The 23568-nt window shown below is 36.1% G+C and overlaps 1 protein-coding gene across 5 annotated transcripts in view; it reads left to right on the top strand.

Moving 5' to 3' along the window:
• Positions 1 to 22366, top strand: part of TTLL11 (tubulin tyrosine ligase like 11) — a 274372-nt gene extending 252006 nt beyond the window's left edge. For all 5 annotated transcript variants that reach the window (XM_051979567.1, XM_051979566.1, XM_051979571.1 and 2 more), the window contains one exon: positions 17787 to 22366. In XM_051979567.1, coding sequence (XP_051835527.1) covers positions 17787 to 18073 — 287 coding nt within the window. In that variant the 3' untranslated portion in view covers positions 18074 to 22366. The remainder of the gene's footprint in view (positions 1 to 17786) is intronic.
• Positions 22367 to 23568: the final 1202 nt, after the last annotated feature.

The raw sequence follows: 23568 nt of genomic DNA, 5'->3' as shown, positions 1-23568 counted from the left end.
GCATCTTGAGAGTAGTGAATTCATTTCTGAGCAGTGGGTTTTAGCAAAATTTAGTGTATTTTCATATAGAGTATGTTTAGAAGAGGATGACCAGGTTGGTGATCTCACTTCACATACCCAAACCACTGATCAATCTTATTTTTTCTATCTTCACAGCATCTCTTGTATATATTCCCTTCTCTCCATTCACATAGGCAGTCCTTATTACTTCTCTTCTAGACTAAAGACTGATATTTGCAAAAACCTTCTAATTGATGTCTCAGTTTCAAAAATCTTTTCATTTCCACTTCACCTTTTCTTGGCTACCAAAGTTCTACCCACTCATATCCAATTCACACACAAATCAAGACACCACTGTAATGAATAAAGGATGGAAGATGAGGAAAAGGAGAAAGGAGAAAGGGGAAGGAGGGAAGAGGAGGAGGAGAAAGGGGAAGGAGGGAAGAGGAGGAGGAGATATCCTAATCTAGATTTATTTGTTGGAAGAAGGAAAGGAACCTGGAAATAAGGAGAGAGGAAGTGAATGAATAGTTAGATTTCTTGAGGAGATGGGAGAGGATGAGAGCAACAGTAAAAGTTGTGGGACTAGCCTTGATATGGAGAAATCTCAAAGTCTGAAGTCAGTCAAAAAGCATTTTCTAAGTAGTTACTTTATACTAGACTTTGTGATTAATGAGATTCAAAGAGAGACAAAAAGAGTCTTTTTCCTTAAAGGAACTCATATTGGGGGGAAAAAAACTAACTACTGGGAAGAATGGTTTTCCTCCAGTCCTAGACAAAGATTAACTATAGATGATGGCCCAGAATGCAATGTGTGACCTTTCCAAATTAAGGTCTTTCCAGGTCTTTGTCTGAGCACACCCATTTGATGATCAAAGACTGGAAAAGAGCTAAGACAAAAGATGACTCAATTTACCATTTCAAAGATAGCAATCTGGGAAGGGAAGATCTTTGGAGAGTCTAGCCAGGACAAAATAAAATTGCTTATTACAACAACAATCCCTTGGTCCTTCCATAAACTCTTTGAGATCAGGGACTGATTTATTTTTGAATTTGTATCTCTAGGACCCTGAGAGATAGTAGAGACTTAATAAATTGCTTGTTGATTTATTGATTGAAAATTCCTAGAAAAAGTTGATTCATCCACTATTCAATTCTCAGTTCTTTGCATCTTATTTCTCTTCCTCCTCAAGCAAAACTACTCTCCATAGCATCATCAACTATCTCTTTAACTGCTAACTAGGCCTTTTCTCTATCCAGCCCCATCTTAACTCCAGATTTTGACTCTTGGCCATCCCTTTGCCTGGATACTCTCTGCTCAACTCAACTTGGCTTTTCCCTCTCAGCTTCTTTTCCTTTTTTTTTTTTCATATAACAATAACTTACCAATAAACACCACTTTCTCTCCCATAGGATCTTTAAATAGCATATGTTGTTACTTTATACTCATCATAATTAACAGAGGAAATAGATTTGTTTGTTTTTTTAATTTGATCATCTGACACCACCATAATCCACTGCATTTGATTCTCTCCTATATGTGCTCTCCTGCTTGAGTTTTTAATACACCATTCTCATTTCTCTTCCTACTTATCTCCTCCTTAATCTTCTTTGCTTAATTGTCATCCATATTTTGCTCCCTAAGTATGGATATATCCCAAACATCTATCCTGGGTTTTTCTCTCTACACTCTTTTACTAACTTCATCAGCTTTCATAGGTTCATGTGTAATGCTAGTCTCAATTCTGAGCTTGTGTCATAGTGTTAAATGCCTATCAGAAATTTCAAAATGCATCCTGTAGACTTTTAAAATACAACATGCTCAAAATAGAACTTCTTACCTTTCCCTCCAAAACTACTTCTCTTCCTAAATGTCTTATTTCTGTCAAAAGCTAGATCATCCTCCAAGTTTCCCCAAGTCTTCCACCTCAGCATTATCCTTTATTCCTCACTCTTTTTCATTCTGCAGATTCAGCCATTTGCCAAATTTTGTCATTTCTGCCTCCACAACATTTCTCTGCCAATAGTCTCAAAACATAGGTCTGATTATATTACTCCTCTGTTCAGTAAATCCCAGGGACTTTCTATTACTGCTAGGAACAAAAACAAGCCACCCTTTTGGCACTTTAATGCCAACCTGATTTAAACTTGTCTTTCTGACCTTATTATATACATTATTATTTAGCTAAGCTGTCTTTTCTGTTGTTTTTCATACAAGATATTCTATCTCCTATCTCCATGCTTCTTCATTGACAGGAAGTAATCCATCCCTGGAATGCACTTCTTTCTTAACTTCATCTCTTAGATTCTATAGTTCTCTTCAGAAGTTTGGCTCAAATGTTATAGCTTATAAGAAGTTCTCCCACCCATTGCTAGTGTTTTTCTAATACCAAATTACTTTGTATAGTACACACAAACACAAGTGTGTGTGTGTGTGTGTCTATATCTATATATATACATACATACATCTATGTGTATCTACATATAATCTACATATATCATATATCTGTGTATCTACAAAGATTTTATATATATACACAAAGATCTAGAAAGGTAGACAGACAGATAGATACAAATGCTTCATTTATATCTTGTTATATCTAGCTTATTCTATTGATCCATTTTTCTATTTTTCAACTAGTCTGGGATAGTTTGAATAACTGATGCTTCATGATAAATTTTGAAATCTAGGAATCCTACCTGCTTTATTCCTTTTTCCCCCCAATATTATCTTTGAAATTTTTAATCTTTTCTTCCTTTTCAAAATTTTGTGTTGTTTTGATAATTTGTTGACTGAAAATTTGAATGCAACACTAAAGCTGTACATAAATTCTGATATAATTTTTTTCCTATATTTTTATGGCCTATTTGTGAACTTTGAAATATTTCCAATTATTTAGTTCTTCCTTTATGTTTATAAAGATTGTCTCATTTTTGTATCCTGTTACTATGCTGAAGCTATTCTCAATTAGTGAATGTCTCCATTGATTCTCTAGGGTCTTCCAAGTAAAACCATCATATTGTCTGCAAATAGGAATAATTTATCTCCTTTTTGTGAATGTTTATTCCTAAATTTCTTTCATTATGATGCTATAAATAACATTTCTAGTAGTAGATCAAATAATAGCAGAGAAAAAAACAATTTGACATTTAAAGCACCCTCTACCTTATACTATCATCTCCCACCTATCTTTCTAGACATTTCATACTATTCACTTTTATTTCCTATACATTCCAGACAAACTAATTTACTAGCCTTTCTTAGAATCTGACAATACAATTTCTATCTTGATACTTTTGCATACACAGTCTCCCAAGTCTGGAATTCACTTCTACTTTAACTTTGCCTCTTAAGAGTCCTAGTTTCCTTCAAGATTCCACTCAGGTTCTGCCTTCTACTTTCTTCCTACCTTCTTTCCACCTCCAGTTGATCCCCTCAGTTGTTAGTATTTTCTCCTTCCTCAAATTTGTAGTTTTACTTATTTATTTACATGTTGTGTCCACCTGGTAAAATGGAAGCCCCTTGAGACTAGAGACTTTTGTTTTTGTTTTTATATTCCTAGTGCCTAGAAAAAATATAGTGCAAAAAGTTTTTGTTCATCCTTCATTTTTGAAGAGGACCAATGACATTATAGTATGATTTCTTGACCCACACATGAATTGGATTTAGTGAGGCAGAGTCACACAAAGTTGTCAGCCTCACTTTCTCTTCCAAAGTCATCAAAATCCAGTGGCAAGACAAAAGTCAAGATGACTGGTGATGGTCTGAGACACAGTGGATGACCTTTGTGTCTTTGATGTCTGACCAAGCTCTAAGTGCTTACTTACAATGCCTGCTTCAGATACCTTCACTTGGAATAAATTGTTCTTATCTATCCGTTCGGCTGAGGGGGAAGGCACCATTTAAAGCACCCTCTACCTTATACTATCATCTCCCACCTATCTTTCTAGACATTTCATACTATTCACTTTTATTTCCTATACATTTCAGACAAACCTATCAGTTGCCCTTAGCCTGGTTTATGCCATCTGCCAAGACAGTTTTACCAGGGTGTGGCAGCTCCGATGTACTGCGATTAAGTACATGCTGTGGTTTCTTGGAGTCACACATAAGATCTGAATGACAGATGGACAACAAATCTAACTGAACATCCCTGAAAAGGGAACCCATTAAAGTGTGTTCATGAAGAGTTGGACACAACTGAATAGTGCACAGAGTAGTTACTTAATAAATGCATATTGAATTGAATCAACCTATCAAAGCTTAATGGGCAGCGAGATGGCACAGTGGATAGATTTGAAGCCAGAAAAATCTGAATTCAAATTTGGCCTCACCTACTTATTATTTGGGTGACCTGGATAATAGTTTATCTCTCATTTGTCAATTGAGCTGGAAAAGGAAATGGCAAACACTCCAGTATTTTTGCCAAAAAATCCTAAAGAGGTCACAAAGAATCAGATACAATTATAAGTAGCTTAACAACAATCATGCTTCTATGTTGTATCATCCTCTCCATGTTCTAAACATCGTTAAAGGGCTAAGATTCTATATTTTAAGACCCCATCAGTGTTCATATTCTGTGCTTCTATGACTACTTTTACTGCTGTTAGATTTCAGTCCCATCTAGACTTAGGGAAAAAGCTCAATATTGACAGTTTCAGAACCTTCATGAAATTTCTATTTGGGATAACATTAACTGGTCCCTGGATGGCACCAGTGTTGGACACATGCACAGTGAAAGAAATATTTTCCTGCATTAATAAAATTACCTTTTCTAAAGAAAGCAATTTGCATGTTAATGTTTTAGGTAATTCTCTGCAGCTTGAGTGCCCCTCAGGGCTATAATTTCTCACTGATGAAGTGACAAAAATAAAATGTAACATAAAGGAAAAATTTTCTTCTCTCTAATTTGAGTCAAGTTGAAATCTACTGTTCTGTTATTCCTGACACTGATCTGCCTCCCATCATCTCACTTAGTGACAGACTTACCTTGAAGAACATGACATTCAGTGAATTTTCTTGAGGAAAAGAGAAGCATCCTTATTGGCAATTGGTATTATTACCCCCTATGGATATCCCTGGAGATGTCTGTACACTCAATTTTGGGGCCTCTTGGATGGTTCTCTGTGCTAGTCGCGGATCATATTATGTTTTTGGGAGGGATATAAAGAGTGAAGGGTGGAAACAAGACTTGAATACATGTCATAATGTCAGGCAGAAGTATTGGATATGTGTCCAGAAACAGCAATTTGGATTGATATCAAGGTTCCTTTTATTTCTTTCCACTGAAGCCCCTCTCTAAAAACTTGGGAAATCAATCCAGTATTGGACAGCTAGGTGCAAAAACTTACAATAACAATGTAGTAACATTGCCTGCGGCCTTGATCATAACAATCATTTAACCCCACAACAACAATTCTTCAGAGGGTCCCTTAAGGTCACTCATAACCCCTTGGTATGCTCTTGAATATTTACCTCACAGGGAGTACCAATCTACTTTAATCCAATGAATACATATTAAGAGCCTGACTTCTATGACACTATGACATGCAGAGGTTGGGGATTTGAATGAGGAACATTGTATATGTTGGACTTTTTTCAATATGTTGGTTAATTTTGCTGAAAATTTATTCTCATTTATTTTTTGGTATAAGAAATAGTTCTTTGGGGGATTTGGAGGAAGGTGGAATCCTCAATCTAAAGGGAAATCTGAAGACAGTGGGGTAGGTTTGGGGAGATATTCATGGATTCCCTTTTGTACTAATTGAATTTGAAATGCCAATTGGACATCCAAGAGGTAATATTCAGTGGACAGTTACTGATGTCAAGTCCTTCATTTTATATGTGAGAAAACTGAGGCCCAGAGAAGAGAATCTGACTTGCTAGTGTCACATACCTAGTAAATAGCAGAGTCAGAACTCAGATCCAGACCCTCTTTCTGTGTTCTCTCCTATTTTCTTACCTGAGATCCCTGGAGCCTTCTGTTCTGTACTCCATACCTCTACACTGTAGAATCCAGGTCCATTCTTTAAGTGACCCCTCACTCCTCATACCTGGTCTATCCATAACCCTCAAGGTAAAATCCTGGCTTTATTAGGAGTGATCTCAATTTCTCCTTTGTAAAATAAGGAAGCAGATTACTAGATAATCTCTAAAACTCTTTTCAACTCTTGGGTTTGTGATGATCCCAAATTACAGGGAGATTGAGATTCCAGTTTAGTATGCAGAAAATTACTTAACAATTAGAGGTGGCTAATAAAGAAATTGATTCCCTTCTGAGATGGTTAACCTAAAAGTTTTATGTTGATGTAAATTGTTGCTATTGATTTTCTCATCATTTGAGACCTGTTCCATTAAAAGTTGCATAATCACTTCTTGGAAATTTTGTAGAAGGGAATCATGTTACATGTGGACTTCAGAAGTCATTTAGCTCATGAGTCTAGAATACCAAGATATGGATGAAGTAGAGGAACTTCTGGAATTTGGACAACCTTTAGAATGGCCCAATTTTCCCAAAACAAAACAAACAAAAAACCCATCTAACCTTTATAAATTGGAAGCAATCTTAAAAGAGAACATTCTTTTTTACATGGCTTTGAATGCAACACTTACTAGTGACTCCGATTAAGAAATTCACAATACTGCTTAAGCTTTTTAGTTCATATATGAAATGGGTATAATAATACGTTCACCACTTGCCTCCCAGAGTTTTTACAAGAAAAAAACTCAAAGCTAAAAGGGACCTCAGAATTTGGAAGGTTAATTGTTCATAAATTTGAAATCACTATTGAAATCAAGGAATTGTTATTACTGAATAGAATATATTTTTTTTCCTCTATCCCCTTGGTTTCTTATTCACAATGCAACAAATGGGTTATTCTAATAGGAGAGATCACCTTTCCCCCCATGTGGCATAAAATGCTTATTAAGCCTAGTCAGGTATTTCTTGTACCATTAATCACATTCAGGAAAATAAGACTTATCTTGAGGCTGTTACATCAGGCTGTGACTTTATCGTAATGCTGTCTTCCCACATGGTGAATCAGAATTGGTCTAAGCAATTTGTGTCTTGAGTGCTGGTGGAACTGAGTGTGTGAGCCTTAATGGGTAGCCAGCCAGACCTTTTGGCCACTCTCACCTCAGTGCTCCTCTATCCTGTTCTAGCCAGCTGCAATGGCATCTAACTTAATGAAATGATGAAATAGTTGTCCGTTTTGCTGATTATGTTTGTTAGTTTGAGTAGAACAGGCTTCCATGAGTAATGATCTTTCTACAAGGCCTGATCACGTCTTAGCCCTGACACTTGTTAATTTCCCCAACCAGCCAAGAACAAAGGTGATGGCAATTTCTTGTTGCTATAATAGTTTAAATACAATGAATGTATGAAAGGTATGTTCCCTGAATACTTATGTAGCAGAGGGTGATAGCAGAGCCAACTGGTTTCTCTATCTTGTAGTAAAGGAATAAGGAAGATTGCAGCACATTTTAAATAAGCAATAACAATAACACATTTCTATGTCATCTTAAAATAAAATAGTAGTATTTTTTCTTTATTGCCACAGAAAACAATTGACTCTATCATAAAAAGATCTTTGAAACAATAAACATACTTCTAAGAAAGTCATAGAATGTAAGGGTTGGAAGGAACCTTCAGGATTATCTTCTTGGTATGATTTTAGGGCAAGCCTACTCTGAGAAAGGACACAAGATTAGATATTTTCTTCATTTCCTTTCCATCCTAGAATTTCATTAATCAATCCTTCTTTAGGAATTTGTTTAGAAAATGTCCATGTCATATATATTTCTTCAGTGAGCTCTTTAGTGAAATCTTTTCCCTAGCCTCATGGTTTTAGATTCTTTCAAGCTTCAGGAAAGGCAGTTAAAACAAGACAGTGAAGATAAGAGAGAGTACAGCAGACCGGGGTATTCTTATAACTAAACATGTCAGAATAAGAATAATCATTATGTATTGCTCTTCTGGGGAACATTTCATTGCACAGATAGAAATCCACAAGCAAATTCCATTCAAGATAATTCAACTATATATTCTACCAATGATTCTGAACAGAAAACGTGTTATCTTTATGCATTTAGAATTCCATGGGATTTTATACCTCTTCTAGGTAAATGAAATGACAGGAAAGATACATGATATAGAAAGAGGAATGAAAAAAGATAGACAGGAGAGTGAATTGGCAAATAGCTATTCTAGCTTGGCTTATTAATAGCCTTGAATGCAGTTTCTATCTGTTTAAAATTTTAGATGTGGAAGGAATCTCAGATCATTCCACCAACCCCCATGTTTTACAGAAGAGGATATTGAAAACTAAAGAGGTGAAGTGACTTAATGACAGAGTTAGAACTAGAGTTGGGGTGTCCTGAGTCCCTGATTAAATGCTCTTTCTACCCCACCACTCAAAGAATATTTAATATTTTTTAAAATATATACAAGTGAGATTTATTTAAGGATTTTCTTCATAGTAAATCAAGGTCATTTTAAAAAAAATTTAGAAAATATAATATTAAAAATAGTTTAGGAAATAACTGCTCTGCCACCATTCCTTCATTTCATAGGAGACTGGGACTGACGAAAGGAAAAGAATCTGCCCAAAGTCATAGAGCAGGTCAGGAGCAGAACCATGGCGATAATCCAGGTCTCTTGTCTCCCAACCTAGTAATCTGTTAGCCATACTACTACTACTATGCATATACTTGATACTAAAGAAAACCAGATGTTTTCCAGGGGGAAAAAATTAACATTCAGTATGGAATAATTTTTCTGATTGTCTGCAATGATTTGGCTTTGAACTTTCCTATTTCCACTCAGAAGCTCCAGAATAGTTATTGCTTTTATTTTTGAACAAGAACACAGGAGTTTTTTCATTAAGTACACAGTACAAATGTAACTTTTTGAGAAAAGAAAGATGAATTAAGAGCCTGGAATGGGCCATGTCCCTGCTACTGTAACTCAAGATAACTAATAGAATCAGTCACTGTCCTCCCATGACCCAACACATCTTGGAGCTGTGGAGTCATTTAGAATGCACTAGACTTGATTGGAGAGAAATTGTACTCCAGACTGGAAATGTAATATTTTTTCCAGCAATTTCAGTAACCCCAAATTCAGGTTAGAGAAATGTCTAACATTACATAAAATCAAAAATTCTTTTCATAATAAAATAAAGAAGAGAAACTGTAAAGTAGGAAAAATGTAGGCATCAAAAGTATGATATTTAGGTTAGATATGGAAATAAATTAGATACAGATGGATATGCATTGGCTTTCAGACTAAACATCTATATCTGATATAAAATGAGATATGTGTGTGTATATATATGTGTGTGTGTGTGTGTGTGTGTGTGTGTGTGTGTATGTATGTATATATCTTGGATGCCAGACTTATATCAGTGATATATGAAGATATACACATCTGTATCTATGTATATATCTAGATATATATATTTAGTGTGTATCAATATCTGATATATGTGGATAGATATTTATATTCACATATATAGACATTTTTATACATATATATATATAGAAATGATACAAATATATGCCAATAAGAGCCACCCCCAATAGATAAGTGGTCAAAGGATACGAATAGTCTTTAAAAGAAAAATTACAAACTAGAAATGATTATTTTAAAATATGTTCCAAATCACTTATTGTAATAGAAATGACAAATAAAAATCATTCTTGAGGCATCACTTCACACTGTGCAAAGTGGCAAAGATTTAAAAAAAAAACACAACCCAGGAATGGTCATTGTTAGGAGGTTATAGCACCAGTGTTTGATGGCATCCTTATCTTTGGGGGATTTTTTTGAGATATTGAGATGTGAAATGCAAAAAAAGTGATTAAGCTGCACATACCCTTTGTCTCAGAAATTGCATTGGACATGTACTGTAAGGAAGACGAGTACCATATACCACAACATTTATACCAATATTCCATATAATAGCAAAAACCTAGAAACAAAGTAGGTGCCCCAAAAGTGGGAAATATCTCATAAAACCATGATATGTGATTATTAATGGAATATTACATATAATTAGAAATGATAACTAAAAGGAGTCAGAGAAACCTGGGAAGATTTATTAGAAATTAAATAGAGCAAACATAACTAAAAGAATAATATGTGCAGTGATTATAACTGTATAAATCAAAAGATCACCAAAAGTAAGTAAAACTCGAGTTAATTTTTTAAAATAATAAGTCCTCTTCTAGCAGAAAGACAGAGGAGACTACTAAGAACTGTATACGTTAGCAGATATGGTCATGGTATCAGATGTTTTTGCTTAATTATTACTCTTATTATAAGGAAAGGAAGAATTTTTAACTATAGAAATTATTTTGATAAAAACATAAATGTTAATGATCTTAAAAAGTAATTAAAAATTCCCAGAAGTTTATTCAGTGTGAATTGTGTCTAGTTAAGCCCACATGAAGACAATTAATTTCATACTGTTCGCAGTTATTAAGTCTTTTCTGTGTGCAAAGCAGTTTGTTCATCATTGGAGATATAAAACTGAATAAGGGCCAGTCCCTGACCTTCCAAAGATATTATACTCTGAGGGTAGTAGTAGAATATATACATATAGATGTTTAAAATAAACTAGAATATAACTAAAATAGAGGAATACAAAATACTATGAAATTAGGTGAGGAAGTGATCACTATTAGCCAGGGAAAACCAAAAGTAAGTTTCATGGAGAAGATGAGTATATTTTCAGTAGGTGATATCACTGGGAGGAAAGGAATTCTAGGAGTAAGAAATGATTAAGAACAAAGTCTTAGTTATTATTGGTTTTCAGGAAAATGGTAAGTTAAAGTGAACAAACTGAATATTCCCCTGGCTGACATTATATAACTGTCAATAGGACTTTTGATCCTTAATTCAGCATTAAGCATTAAAACTTCTATTCAGACTTCTTTTTAAGTGAGACATTCTAACAAGCCATTAAAAACAATGTAGCCAAAAATTACTTACTACTACTAATGGTACATGATATAAAGCCTTTACATTCATTTACACAGATGATCCTCACAAAGACCCTGAGGTGGGTAGGGCAAGTATTATTATCCCCGTTTAATAGATTAGGAAACTGAGGCTCTAAGTAGTCATTAAACCTCAAGTGGTAGGTTTTTTTAAATCAAACTGTCTTTTAACTCATTCTTTTTAAACCCCCGAAATGCATCTTTAATTTAGTTTTATTAAATTTGAAGCCTTGAGTCTTGCCTTTTTCTGTATTGGGGCAGGTCCTATTTGTTTCTTTGCCAGATGAGTTAAATCCATTTGCAAATTTATCAATTTCTGCTTTTGATACTTAAGTATAGATTTATGGAGATTATAATTAGCAGTAGAAGTGATGGAACAGATAAGAATTCAAGTCTGGAACATTTTAGCCTCACATCATATACGTTTTCTCGGGGGTTCATACAATTTGAGAGCTCTAAAGGAATCTTTGCAAAAAAAAAAAATCCAGAATTTTAGAACTGCAAGATTTAGAGATTATTTGGAACTATTCAACCCTGTATCACAAAATGGAGATTCCATAATGTGAGGGGGTGGGGGGAGAGAAGAGAAACAGAGACAGAGACAGAGAGACAGAAAGAGAATATAGCACTTTAAGGTTCACAGAGTACATTATATACATAATCTCATATGATGATTATCTAAAAAATAGCCTCATAGACAGTTATTCCCATTTCTAGCACTACTTCTGATGCTCTTATACCTTCTTTTCCCCCTCCTCCTTCTTAGGACTTAAATTCTTTTAAATGAGACTTATTCCTACTCAGAGTCATAGATGGGATTGGGCATTGATATGGAAGAAAGAAATTGCTTTTCCCCCACTGTAATTCAGAGACTTGTTAGCCACACACTTGTATGTTCTTTACTAACCTTGTGAGAACTGGTAGGGAAGGTCTGGCCTTGGGATAGAGCATGAAGGAGCAAGTTTTCAGGTTGATAAAGTTTGGGGAAAAGAGGGAATAAATCAGGTCTCCACAACTTCATATGTGGTCATACTGTCTCTCTTGTGCACCAGTCTGCACAAATCAGTGAATGTACAGATAGCAGTGTCCTCTTGAATATCACAAGAAAAACATGTTCAGAGCAACAAAGTTGACACAGAAGGGTAGGATCAGAGATAATATGGAATTCTGGTATCAGGGATGAATATATCTTCTTTTCTTACAAACTCCTATGAGGTGTCAGGCCAGAATTTTATCTCCAAGTGAATTCATCCCTGACTTGTGCAAATTGGTGCAGAGAGGCTCATGCCTCACCTTGACTGAATTTAGACTCCTCTTACTGTGATCAATTCCCAGGCTTTCAGCAATGGACTGTTTTGTCAGGAAAAGAAAAGGAAAAAAGCCCCTCATGTTAGAGTCATGCCCTTGCCCTAGCCCCAAAATGGAGGAGATGCTTTGCCCCTCTCACATCCCAGCAATTAGATCCGATGTGTATGTAAATTGACTGGTTTGAGAGGGGACAAAAAAAAGGAAAACCTTTAGTCATAGGATCCTAGATGTATCTATATAGATATGGACATATAATATATGGTTAGAATTAAGACATTAAGCTAAGCAAATGGCAAAACAGATTATGTGACATAGTACAAAGTGAATTTGCAATCAAGAGACCTGGATTTGCTGCTGTATAATAATGAACAGCTTGTTTAACCTCCCTGAGTTTTAGTTTTCTTATCTATAAAATAATCCTTATACTATCACCTCCCTTAATGAGGAATCTCTTTGTAAATCTTAAAGCATATAGAAATTGTAAATATTATTATCAAGCTCATTCTCATTATCATAGGTCCTCTTTAATACTTTTTGGTTTTTACATAGTGCTTTGCGACTCATTTTCCCATTTGATTCTCACAACACTGCAGAGTGGATAGGTAAAACTCACAGTCATACAAGTTCTGGACCTTAGAGATAGTCTAGTTCAAATCCTACACTCCCATCCCTCCTCAATTTTCATCAGGAGAAATCTCAAGCCAATATAGTTAAATAATTTATCCAAGATCACACAGCAAGTCAAGGTTAGAATCCAGGTTCCCTAAGATGCAGAGTATTGTCCTGTCCCTTGCCCATGATCACCAAGCTGATAAGCAGTGAAGCCAGAACCTGAAGTCTTTTGGTTTCCTGCTAAATACTCCTTCCACTATATTGTATCTTCTCTCTGTTTACTAGGAATGTGGGAATATTAGAAATTTAAATCTAAAATGTATTGTAACTTTTCCTAAATTGTTATGTAGTGATTCACATACCACTAAAGACCTGGTAGCCTAGATTATTTAAAAAGCATTTTACCTCCTTACTTCTCCTCCACTGCCACTCCCTTCCCAAACTCTTTCGAGCTAAAGAAAATTTGCTTGCCCGAGACTCAGTGCATATTAGCATGGGTTAGACTTCTTTCCATTTACCATTCTGAGGCCAGAAGGATCTCTCATCAAAGTAGATTTTAAAGCATTTTAAAATCAATAGTGATGGGGCCAATTACTTCTTCGCTAGGCTGCTCTGTCCCATGGAAACAGCTTGTGAATGAATACTTCAGCATGTCACTGGCCCTATCCTGATTATCAAATATATCGAATGTATCAATCACTTCCTTTCAGACTAATTTGAACACCATCTTTCATTCTGTTCATAAAATGAAATTGTGGATGAAACATTCTATATAGAGAATGACATCCAGAAGGTGTATATGTATATGTTCTACTTAAATGTAAGTACATCCCTAAATTCTTTCTGAACCTCAGTTTCCTCATTTGTAAAATGAAGATTAAAAAGTGCTCACATTGCAGGGCCAGGAGATCATTATATACTTTGACAACAATACTATATGATGATCAATTCTGATGGACTGGCCATCTTCAGCAATAAGATGAACCAAATCAGTTCCAATGCAGCAGTAATGAACTGAACCAGCTATGCCCAGCAAAAGAACTCTGGGAGATGACTACATTGAATTCCCAATCCCTATATTTTTGCCTGCTTGCATTTTGGATTTCCTTCACAGGCTAATTGTACAATATTTCAGAGTCCGATTCTTTTTGAACAGCAAAATAACGGTTTGGTCACGTATACTTATTGTGTATCTAATTTAAACTTTAATATATTTAACATCTACTTGTCATCCTGCCATTTAGGGGAGAGAGTGGGGAGAAGGAGGGAAAACATTGGAACAAAAGGTTTGGCAATTGTCAATGCTGTAAAATTACCCATACATATAACTTGTAAATAAAAAGCTATTAAAATTTTTTTAAAGTCTCAACTAAAATCCCACCTTCTAAAAAAAAAAAAAAGAAAATGTTTTTGTCTTTTGTTGCATTAATAAAAAGAATCACAAATTCCAAAAAAAAAAAAAAGTGCTCACATTATCTACCTCACAAGGTTGCTGTGAGGAGCAAATCACTATGTAAATGAGAGTGCCAATGTTGCTTTGTCACCATAAAACATTGTATATTTGACTTAGAGTGATGATGATCATAGGCTTGGAGCCAGAAAGGCTCTCTAAACTCATTTAATCTAATCTTCTCGTGTTATAGAGGAGGAAACTGAAACCCAGAGAACTTAAATGGCTTGCCTCAGTCATACAGATAGTAAGCTAGAATTTGAACTGTCATCCTTTATCTCCAGATGCTAAATCTTTCCAGTACATCATATCAGAGAAAGTTGGTGATGGGATGATGATGGTAGTGGTGGTAGTGAAATGAAGTCAATTGTTATTGGGAGGCCTTTTACCTTTAATAGAAGGATTTGGGTCATCAGTCGTACAAATTAATTGTGTGGCCTATGGCAAATAATTTAATTTCTTTTGGACTGAATTTCTTCATTTGTCAAATAAAATTATACCATAAATATCTAAGCCCTCTCCTAGCTATGTTATTCTGTATTGTGTTCTAACATTCCAGAGTCTAGGGTTTAGCATTATTAAGTTCTTTTCAGTTCTAATATGCCATGTCCTACATTATACATGTACTAAGGTTTCCCAAAGAGTTACCATTCTATGTGCTATATCATAGCATTCTCTGTTTTAAGACCATTTTAAGTACCAACCCTGATTCTTTTCAGCTGATTGCCTCAATTCTTAATGCCTGATGCTTTTGTGAATATGCTTTAGTATAATTGAATCTGAAAGTGGCAGAATTGGGGAAATCTTATAGATCATTTAGACTATCTTCCTCCTCTACATGTGTCCAGAATTTTGGGGGTTGTGTTGGTTTTATTTGTTTGATTAGTGGGAGTGTTTTCTTTTCAAAGCTTTTCCTATCAACTACGAAGGGAGCAAGTAACTTGGGAAAAGCTCTGAAATGAACTGAAGTAAAGCAAAAATTCTGTTTGATTTGGATTGGGTGGAATAAGAAGGGGAGAAGAAATAAATACCTGTGTGTTTTCTCAGCCCATAGGTTTAAGAGGAGGGTTTATGCAGAAAAATAATTTATCTGATAGATCCCAGAGCATATAAATAATACAGTATTTACAAAGCTGAATGTATCCAAAACAAGGACTTTGATTTGAAAGATCTCATCCTCCTCACCCTCTATGAGCCAAAATTGTCTAAAATTCTGGGTGAAATTTCACTGTGACTTTGGTGTTAGAGAAGGCTGACAAAATCCAACCTACACAAAGAAAAGATTTCCTTTCCACTTTCCCTGGGAGAAAACATTGATTCATGCCTCAGTGGAGAATTTTGGACAGAGAGAAGGCTTTGTTTTTGACAGTGACATCAAATTTTAATTGGCTCATCCTTTTGTGGTATAATTGGATTGGACTTGGAATCAGGAAGCCCAAATTTGAATCTTGGGTCTGTCATTTTTGTTAACTGTATAATCTACGACAAATAGCTAAAGTGATTTTTCCCACAAGCATCCTTTAAGGAAGTAGGCACAGTATTGTGAAATGAGCACTAGATTAAGAATCAAAAAAACCTGGTGGATTCAAGGCTCAGCTCTGTGTGACCATGGACAAATTATAGCACCTTTTTGACACTCAATTTCTTTACCTGTAAAAAGGAGATAATAACACATTACCTATTTCATAGGGATAGTTTGAAGAAAGCATTTATATTTATAGCACTATAGGAACAGGAGTCATCATTGATGTGGCTAGGTATTATGAGTATCTATTTTTAGGTATTATGAGTATTATTAGTATCTAGATACTATCATTAGTATCCTTATTTTTAGTTCTCATGAGTGTCTATTGTTAACATCTAGATACTATTGTTGGTATCTTCATTTTTACTTATCCTGTCTATTATTTTAGCATCTAGATATTATTAGTATCCTCATCTTTAGTTATTATGAATGTGTATTAACATCTAGATACTATTGTTAGTATCTTCATTTTTAGTTATCCTGATTGTCTATTATTAGCATCTAGATACTATTATTAGTATCCTCATCTTTAGTTATTATGAATATCTATTATTAACATCTAGATACTATTATTAGTATCCTTATTTCCAAGATCTTCACAAAGCTTCTAGATAGAGAGCTGGGACTCAAATCTGTGTTTTGATTCCTAAACCCACTGTGCTCTCTTAGTCTGTAAAATAATTTGTAAAATTTTGTCAAAACCTAGAAAATGTGGATAATAATCAGCCTAGCTCATAGGAGTATTAGGAAGGTGAATAACAACTCACATTTCCATGGCATTTTACAATCCTGTGTTATACATTATGTATTATTGTAATAACTTCCACTCTCTCTTTTCACCAGTCCATCCTTCATGAGCTTACAAAATGACCTTTCTTATGTTCAGGTCAATGATATCACTAGGGGACTCAAAAATTCATAGCTCACTTTTGCATATAAGAGAGCCTTGGCTCAGGGGTGGGAAACATCCAGTCCTTGGGCCATATAAGGACAGGGGAAATGATTTGATCTATCCCTGAAACCTAGGTGCCACAATCTCCCACTGGTTGAATTTTTAAGTTGATAATTTTGTATGGCTCACGAATGATGTTCTAAATATCCAGATGGCCCTTGGCTGAAAAAGGTTCCCCATCCTTGCCTTTAGCTGTGCATTTGATATGATTCTACCTTTCCTTCTTAACCTTACATCATTCTCCTTCTCACACTCTATTTCCACTAAATCTGTAAGTAGTTTCTCAACTCAGTCTATTCTCTGCTGCCTTGTTGCCATGGGGCCCCAAGCTGGAAACTCATTGTCTCATTTCCACCTTTTACAAGTCTTCTCTTCCATCAGGGCTAACCTTGGGCCCCACATTCTCAATGAAACTTTCCCTAAACCACTCCACTATACATGTTCTCTTCCTTGCTTAATGTTTCTAGAACCCCCTTTTTAGATGTTTTCTTGCCCCCCCCCCACCCTGTGCCTAGTTGATGATAAGTTCTTTGAGAACAAGGACTGTGTAATTTTTTAAAATCTTGTTGTCCTCACTATCCCACATGATGTCTTAAACATAATAGGTTTTAATAAATGTTTGTCAAACTGAACAAAATCCTCAGTTGACAGATGAGAAAAGTAAGATTTAGAGAAATTATGTGACTTTGCCCATAACCACTCATTTAGTGTCAGAGATACAATTCTAAGTCTTGTAAACTCCAAGTCCAGTGCTCACTTCCAGTTCCAGGAAAAAAATGCATATGAAGCACTAGATAATTATAAATTAATATTATTATTATTAATATCAATAATAATCTCCCCTGATTATTGAGAGTTTTGGATGTCAAGTCCTCAGCCAGGAAGATAAGTTCTGGATTCTCTTTATCTAACCTCAACTCTTTTTATTCCCCAGGTATGTGTTTGCAAGCCTTTGTGGAAGCATTCTTCTTTCTGGCCCAGAGAAAGTTCAAGCAATCATCACTGCAAGAACAAGTTACCTCTTTGATTGAGCTGTGTGAATATCACTTGACCGTACTGGATGGGAAACGCTTTCTCTACAGCAAAAGCACCTCTTTCAGGCCTTCAGTCATCAGTTCTTCCCAAGACAGGCTTCCTCTCACCCAGCCACCAAATGGATCTTTCCTTCCCCGAAATAACACTGCCAATAAATTTGCCCACTACAGACATCCTCATTCTTGAGGGAATGGCGCTTTGGTTTGGAAGAAGAAACTCATAGAGAATGTCAGGGCTGACGAGGGCTTCCCTCCCCATGAGTATGTGGCTGCTGGTGAAATGTGGAATGCCAAGTTTTTCTATTGCTAAATGCTCTCACCTATTTATTTCCCATTTCCCCAAGTTCCACGCTTCTAAAATTGAATGCTCTGCGTGCAACTGTCTGTGGCCCCAGCCCTTCTTTTTCAGTTCATCAATGGATAGGCTGTGTACCTTTTGTGACAAAGTCCATTCTTCTTACTTTATGGAATACCACATATGAAGACAGTGGGAATGAATTCGTGTTGTCAAGACCACTGACTCCTGGGGATGATAGCCATGGAGGAGACAGTCCAAGGAAAAGAAATCTCAGGTTTCTGTGGCCTCTTCAAGAACCAAGAGCCATTTTGTGTCACCTTCCAGTCAATGGGTAGAAAATGATTTGGGAGAATCAAGTAGAAGTATACAAATCTGCAATCCCTAATATATATGCATGTGTCTCAATGAGTTAACCTAGTGTTTTGGATTAGTTGGCCCCATTTCTGCAATTTTCTATTTTTACATTTCAGAACCATAGATTCGGGTTGGTGCTACTCAGTGATATACTCTGGGAAGTATGGTTTTTGTACCCCTAGATTCCTAAAACACTGAAGTCACCACCATCTATGGATCTTTGTAGATGGTGTGTATAATGAAGACTTGCCAGAGAGACAAGCTGTTTTACCTCTACGATTTGGGACAAGAGAAAGAAAGGAGGGTAACACCTTCTCCTTACTCCTCAGGAAATTTTTAATTCTTATTTTAAAAAGAAGCTAATTTTGCAGGATGGAATCTTAGAATTTAAAGGGATCTTGGAATACAAAATGATAGAATATAGGACATAGAATATTAGACATAAAAAAACACTCAAATACTGAATGAAAGAAAAAACAATATTAGAGCTAGAAGAAAAGCAACTGAAAGCATAGAATACAGAAATATTAAATACTGAGCTAGAAGGAATCTTACAACATCAAATTCCAGTGTTAAGAGAAACCTAAAAGCTACATGGTTTAATCCCCTGATTTTACAGATGGGAAAACTAAGGCCCAGAGCTGGGGAGTAGACAGAACCAGCAACAGAACTCAGGTCTCTGCACTCCTAGACTCATGTGCATCCTCTAACAACACATTGCCTCTCCATTTACAGGTCTTTGTATTCAGGGATGGCTGTGCTGCAAATCTGAGCAACTCAGCATTTTGATACCTCTTTTGACTGTAACAGTTTCCCCAGACAACCCTGTTATAATTAATATTCCTATATAGTGCAAGGATAAGAAACAGAGCTTAGAGAAACTTTCACTTTATGTAGCAAATGGATTTCATAGTAAAAGACTTGCTCAATGCATTTAAGCACAGCTTGCTATTTTCTTTGGACCAGAACTGAATCTGTGTACAGAATTAGAGCTTCTCATCTTTTCTGAAATTTTGTTTTCAGAAAGGATGACAATGCCAATCTCTAGTAATTTTTAGCTCTAAAATAGCACTTAAAAAAAATAAGTTTATTAAGCACCAAATAGAAATCGAGAGTCACAGAACAGAAAAGTCATAGAATAGCCAGAAGGGCTCCTAGAACCCAACAAGTAGAATGTTAGGAAATAAAGCATTAGGTGTTCGAACCAGAGGGGACTTGGAGATCTCCTGATTCAAGGCACTCAGTCTGCAGAAGAAGAAAAGGAAGGACTTAGCAAAGATCCCCTGATGGCAGGGCTAGGAACCAGGTCTTCAGCTTTCCACACTATGGGCAAAGCCCCATTCTTAAGTTTCATAGGACATAGAAAAGTAGATGAGAGTTTGGCCCTTTGGGCTAGGAATTTATAATTGAATGATCAGTCAACATGAAGCTTTTAAACAACTACTATGACAATAGGAGAGGAGTTAATATACTTAAGACAACTACAATGCAAACTGGAATATATTGAGTGCATAGGAGCAGAGAGATAGCACTCATTTTAGGCTTGGGGAAATCACAATTTGAGGGCATCTGTATGGTTTCATGTGGTACATGAGCTAGTCCTGGAAAGGATTTCAACCATCAGATGAGGCAGGAAGGCAACATTCTAAGTGCACCAGTTCTTGTGAATAATTGGGCAGAGCTCAGAATGAGGTATCTTTAGGGGATATTTTCAATTATCCCACTTTGGCTAAAACATAGAATATATAAGAGAGAAATTATAGATTATCTAGAAAAATTGGAAGGGATATTATGATGTATTGCAGTTTTATCTTTCATATGTCAATAGAATTTGGAGAGAAGAAGCTTCATATTTCCTAATTTTGAATGATATTGTAAATATTAGCTCTCACAGCCAGGAATATTCTTTTAGGCCATTGCAGTTCATCACTAGACAGTTTGTTTTCTATATCACGCTTTATTTTTTTCCCCCAAGGTGAATTTTCTCCCTCAAAATGTTGCTCATTTTGCAGGTGTGACTGTGAGGAAATCTTCTCTGAAGGACACTAAGTCTTCATTGTGATTATTAGGGAAATGAGGTGCCTACTTTACTAAGCTATCCTTATTCCAGTGCCTGACAATGGTAGCTTAGGGTCCCTTTATTTTGTTCTGCCCTAACCTCAAGGATTTAGAATCTACCATAAGGGTCTCACCTGGTCTTTTCTGTTCCTCATGTTAAACACCTCCGAAGCTATCGTGTGATCAAAAATCAGCCTATTAATAGGCCCACTTCTTTCAGAAAGGGAAAATTGTAGTGGAGGCCAAAGGCACCCTCGAGGCAAGCAAGGCAGGCAGGCACATTCTATGTGGTTTGCTCTGTCAGCTTTCCTCGAGAAGGTATAGAGAGATGTATTTGAGACATGTGGGACAAAGGAGCAGAGCACCACAGCAGTATCATGGAAGTGTAGGGGCTTAAGTATCTTCTGCTCAAGAACCTTCATTTTAGAGATGATAAAACTGCAAGGTCCTCTAGAGACTTGCTTTAAGTGTCACCAAAAATAAACAGCAAAACATGGATCATCCAGTTGTGGCTTGAATACATTCCCCTAAGAATGGGGAACTCATTACTTCCCAAAGTAACCTCATTACATTGTTGAATTCCCCTGACAATTAATCCTTCCTTATATCCATATAATGTGAGCTTATCCAGCGTAACAAGGAGTCATTTGATGGTAGAATTTCATGTTCAGCACTAGGTTGGTTGGAGAATGAGAATGGTATTTTAAGCAGTGGAGCTTTCCCGGCCCCCTCAACTCATATTATGTAGGGAACTTCCCACTCAATCTCCAAAAAAAGGATGGCTTGGAGTGGGGGGCCAGTATTTTAACCACTCTGGGATTTTAGGGATCTGGCCTCCAACTAGAAGTCATCTTTCCTGCCCCATTCCCACCCCTTCCACTTGCTCCCAGTTACTCATAAAATAGCAAAGTCAACACCAAGCAGATGGTTATCTGAGTTATGAGTTGCTATCTGAGGCTTGGTCACTGGTAAGCTTGTGGAGGGTTCCTTGTTGCTCTAACATTTTCATTAGGGAAGCAGACAGTTTGCATTACCTGTCTGCTTTCTAAGACATCCTTTTTGTGTTGATAAAATGGAAAGGAGAAGGAAGGAGAGAATATCCCTAGATGGTCTCCATCTTTCTTTGGTCTCCTATCACTAGTTAGCTGAACTGTCTTATCAACATAGTATCACCAGTAATGATATGACAGCCAATTAAAATGGTCGTCAATGAGCTTGATGGCAATGTACAGCTCAGCTACGCAGAGACATTGGTGGAAGGAAGATTATTTTAGAAAAATCGCTGAAGCGGTAAGAAAGAAATATCCCTAGCTAAGGTTACAAATGGTATAATTTTATGTGACCCACCACTATTCCGAGAATTCCATTCCAAGAAGCATCCTAGTATATTTGAAAAAGCCTCAAACTAAAAATCAAGTTCCAGCCTCATCACTGCAGCTTAAAACTATCTCACAGCTGTGTGGGGAATTCTCTGACAAGCATAGCATGTTATACAGAGGCAGTGTGGCTTGGGAGAGAGAAAACTAGCCTCAGAGTTAAGATGATGGCAGTTTGAGACCCTCTGATGCAGATTTAATGTGTGACCTTGACCTTAAATCACTTACCCTCTTAGTGACTTAGACCACTTCTAAAACTTAATTGCAAAAAAAAAAAAAAAATACTGTTCTAAGAACTTAAGAGGACACAAAATGGATAGAACAATGCACTAGGAGTCAGGAAGATCTGCGTTCAAATCTTGCCTCAGATACTTACCAACTAAGGAACCCATCACTTAAAAATCTCTTATTTGCTTCAGTTTCCTCATCTGTAAAATGAAGATAATTAATAGCACTTACCTCCCAGGGTAATGGTGAGGATAAGATGAGATATTTGTAAATTACCTTGCAGATTTTAAAGCAGATAAATGCTAGCTATATTATCAGCATTGCTAAAGGAAGTTTCCTTTTTAGGAATTCCTAATACAGTGAAATCACAGATCTGGTTGAAATCCCTCAAACTCTCCCCTTCCCCAAACAGCCCAGGCCATATACATATGTATTAGCATTATTATTATTGTTGCAAAAATCTTCCAATCCTCATAACTTTTTAAAATGAGTTTTTCCATTTCCCGGTCTCCTAATACTAAATGGAATTACTTAATTCTTTTTTAAATCTGAAAAAGTTGATTTCCTGAACATCTCAGTGTCTCACCACTGTTATTTCTATCAGATAATTATAGCCTACACTATGGAAAAATGTGTCTCCTCTATTTCAACTATGCTGATTTCATCAAGCAAACTTGAATTCACAAACTCTGAATACACAAAATAAGTTCCTAAAAATAACAAAGGAAAGATATTGAAATGAAGTTAAAAAAAATTTAAACTATTGCTTGAACCCCCTGACATCTATCCATAAGTGCTAAGGGGACCCCAGAGAACCCCTGACTCAATCCATCCCCTTCCTTGCACAGATGCAGAAACTGAAGTCTAGAAAAATGAAGGGATCATCCAACATTATACTTCTAGCCACTAGAAGATATTATATTCAAACCACAATACTATGACACCAAGGATAGAACTCTTTGCAATATTTATACTCACGGACTCTCTGCTCATGTCTAGGAAGAGCAGGAGGAGCCCCAGGCTATGTAAGGATCTTGACAGAATGGTTCATGATAACGCATATTTCTGTAGCATGTTAGAGTGTGATTTCTTACAATACTGGAAGGTTGGAAGGTAAATGTCAATATTATCCTCATTTTAAAACTGAAGAAACTCATCTCAGATACAGCCGGGGATTTGCTTGTCACATAACTAGGAAGTGATAAAACTAGAGTTTAAGGCCAGTTTTTGATTCAAAGCCCAGAACTCACTCCAATATCTCACATTTTCATCTAGTTATGAATCAAGAGGTAGCATGTTATAATGGGTAGAGTACTGACCTTGAAGCCAAGATTTCTGCCCCAAGAAGAATACTGACCAAGAAGCCCC

This window comes from Antechinus flavipes, chromosome 2 (genome assembly GCF_016432865.1).
Source record: "Antechinus flavipes isolate AdamAnt ecotype Samford, QLD, Australia chromosome 2, AdamAnt_v2, whole genome shotgun sequence".
Lineage (NCBI taxonomy): Eukaryota > Metazoa > Chordata > Mammalia > Dasyuromorphia > Dasyuridae > Antechinus > Antechinus flavipes.
Note: the sequence above shows the minus strand (reverse complement) of the source record. Positions and strands in the feature narration are given on the sequence as shown.